The sequence below is a fragment of the Aplysia californica genome, unplaced genomic scaffold, assembly GCF_000002075.1.
Source record: "Aplysia californica isolate F4 #8 unplaced genomic scaffold, AplCal3.0 scaffold00119, whole genome shotgun sequence".
Lineage (NCBI taxonomy): Eukaryota > Metazoa > Mollusca > Gastropoda > Aplysiida > Aplysiidae > Aplysia > Aplysia californica.
This window is the reverse complement of record NW_004797389.1, coordinates 1,414,247-1,415,688: the sequence shown is the minus strand read 5'-3', so window position 1 is coordinate 1,415,688 and position 1,442 is coordinate 1,414,247. Positions and strand designations below refer to the sequence as shown.

At 40.9% G+C, this 1,442-nt stretch overlaps 1 protein-coding gene across 1 annotated transcript in view; it reads right to left on the bottom strand.

Annotated features, from left to right (window-relative positions):
- The window catches only part of LOC101859163 (SCO-spondin-like), a gene marked incomplete at its 5' end in the record, with an annotated part of 124,633 nt that overhangs the window by 32,199 nt on the left and 90,992 nt on the right, over nt 1-1,442 (bottom strand). The window contains 1 exon segment of the mRNA XM_035969136.1: nt 1,101-1,311. Within this exon segment, the coding sequence (XP_035825029.1) occupies nt 1,101-1,311 (211 nt within the window).

The following is a 1,442-nucleotide window of genomic DNA, read 5'->3' as shown; positions in this document are numbered from 1 at the left end:
TATGATAGTGATATAATGATATAATAATATTATTCAATTAACAATATGATAATGATACAATGATTTTAACAATATAATGTTATTAACAATGAAATGAGAGTGATATAATAATATGATAATATAATTCAATTAGCAATGATATGATAATGATGATATAACAGTATAATAATACAATTTAATCAACAGTGATAAGACAATGACATAATAAGCTATTAGGAGGGTGATTGGAGGGTGCCACTGATAGCCTCTAATATTGTTATTTCTTTCTTCCCGATGTTTCTGTCTGTCTGTCTATCTGTTTGCCTGTCTTACTTTACCCCTGCACTAAATTAAAATAGATATCGATAATGCGTCAATGTGCTTTTATTTCATGATCATCAAGTGTCAGATCTGCAACAGACATGGGCAATCATGGTTCTCTATACTATTTTGCTCAGAGGCTCTTAAAAAGATATATTAAGCGCTTTGCTATCGCACGCAGGATACCCGAGTACGATTCTCGAGTGAGAAGAAATTTCTCTAGTTCGAGTATAGCAGTCTTTCTGCTGAGATGTTGTATCCCTCTCAGTCCGGATTGGCCCTGACAGGCAGGGACGGAAGTTGGCCCGCCTCCTAAATGATTTTAATTGTATAGATAGGGGCGTAAAAACACCTAAGTAAAAATAGGGAAAAATAATGTGACATTGCTACCCTAAAATTACAACGCTATATCTGCTCAGTACCTAGTTTTGAACAATTTGACTTAAAAAGCTTTGAGTTTCGCAATGTGTCAAGCTTTTTCGAATGCAGTTTTTTGAATATCTTGATAACGAATCCGAAAAAAACTCTTATGATTTTGATAGAGCAGATAGAACGTTTGGTTTCTGACCTTAGTAACTCAACAAGGCCAAAAATGCCAGAAAGAACTACGTGCTTGTAATCGAGCCTCAGCTCGGTCCGACGTTATGTCCTTGGCAAAAACACTTTACACGAATTTCGCCTTTGGCTTTGCCCTTTCGGAGATGGACGTTGTACTCGGGAGGTCCCGCCTCTTAAATAACCTAACAGTGTTGATAGGAGCGATAAACCTATACCATTTAATCATTTTTTGAGGTAGCGACCTGTTGAGCCAGCCGGTGGTGACTCTGTTGTTGTCGTTGAAGTTGTGGATGAGCGCGTCCTTGCACTCCCAGCTGATGTACTGCTCACAGTATGCTGACTGATCCACCACGTTGACCGCGTGCTCGAAGGAGATGTTGTAGATGAGCTCCATCTCGTACTCACGGGCGCCCTCGTAGCCTTGTACCTGGTGGCGGTTCTCCTGGTCGTGGCCTGGGGAGATATTATTATAATACCGGGTGCTCATTGCTCATGGGATCGGGTCGGTTCGGTTCGGGTCGATAGACCGGCTCGTCGCCTGAGAACAAACAGGTTTGTTTTTAAGGCGACGAGTCGGGCGCGAT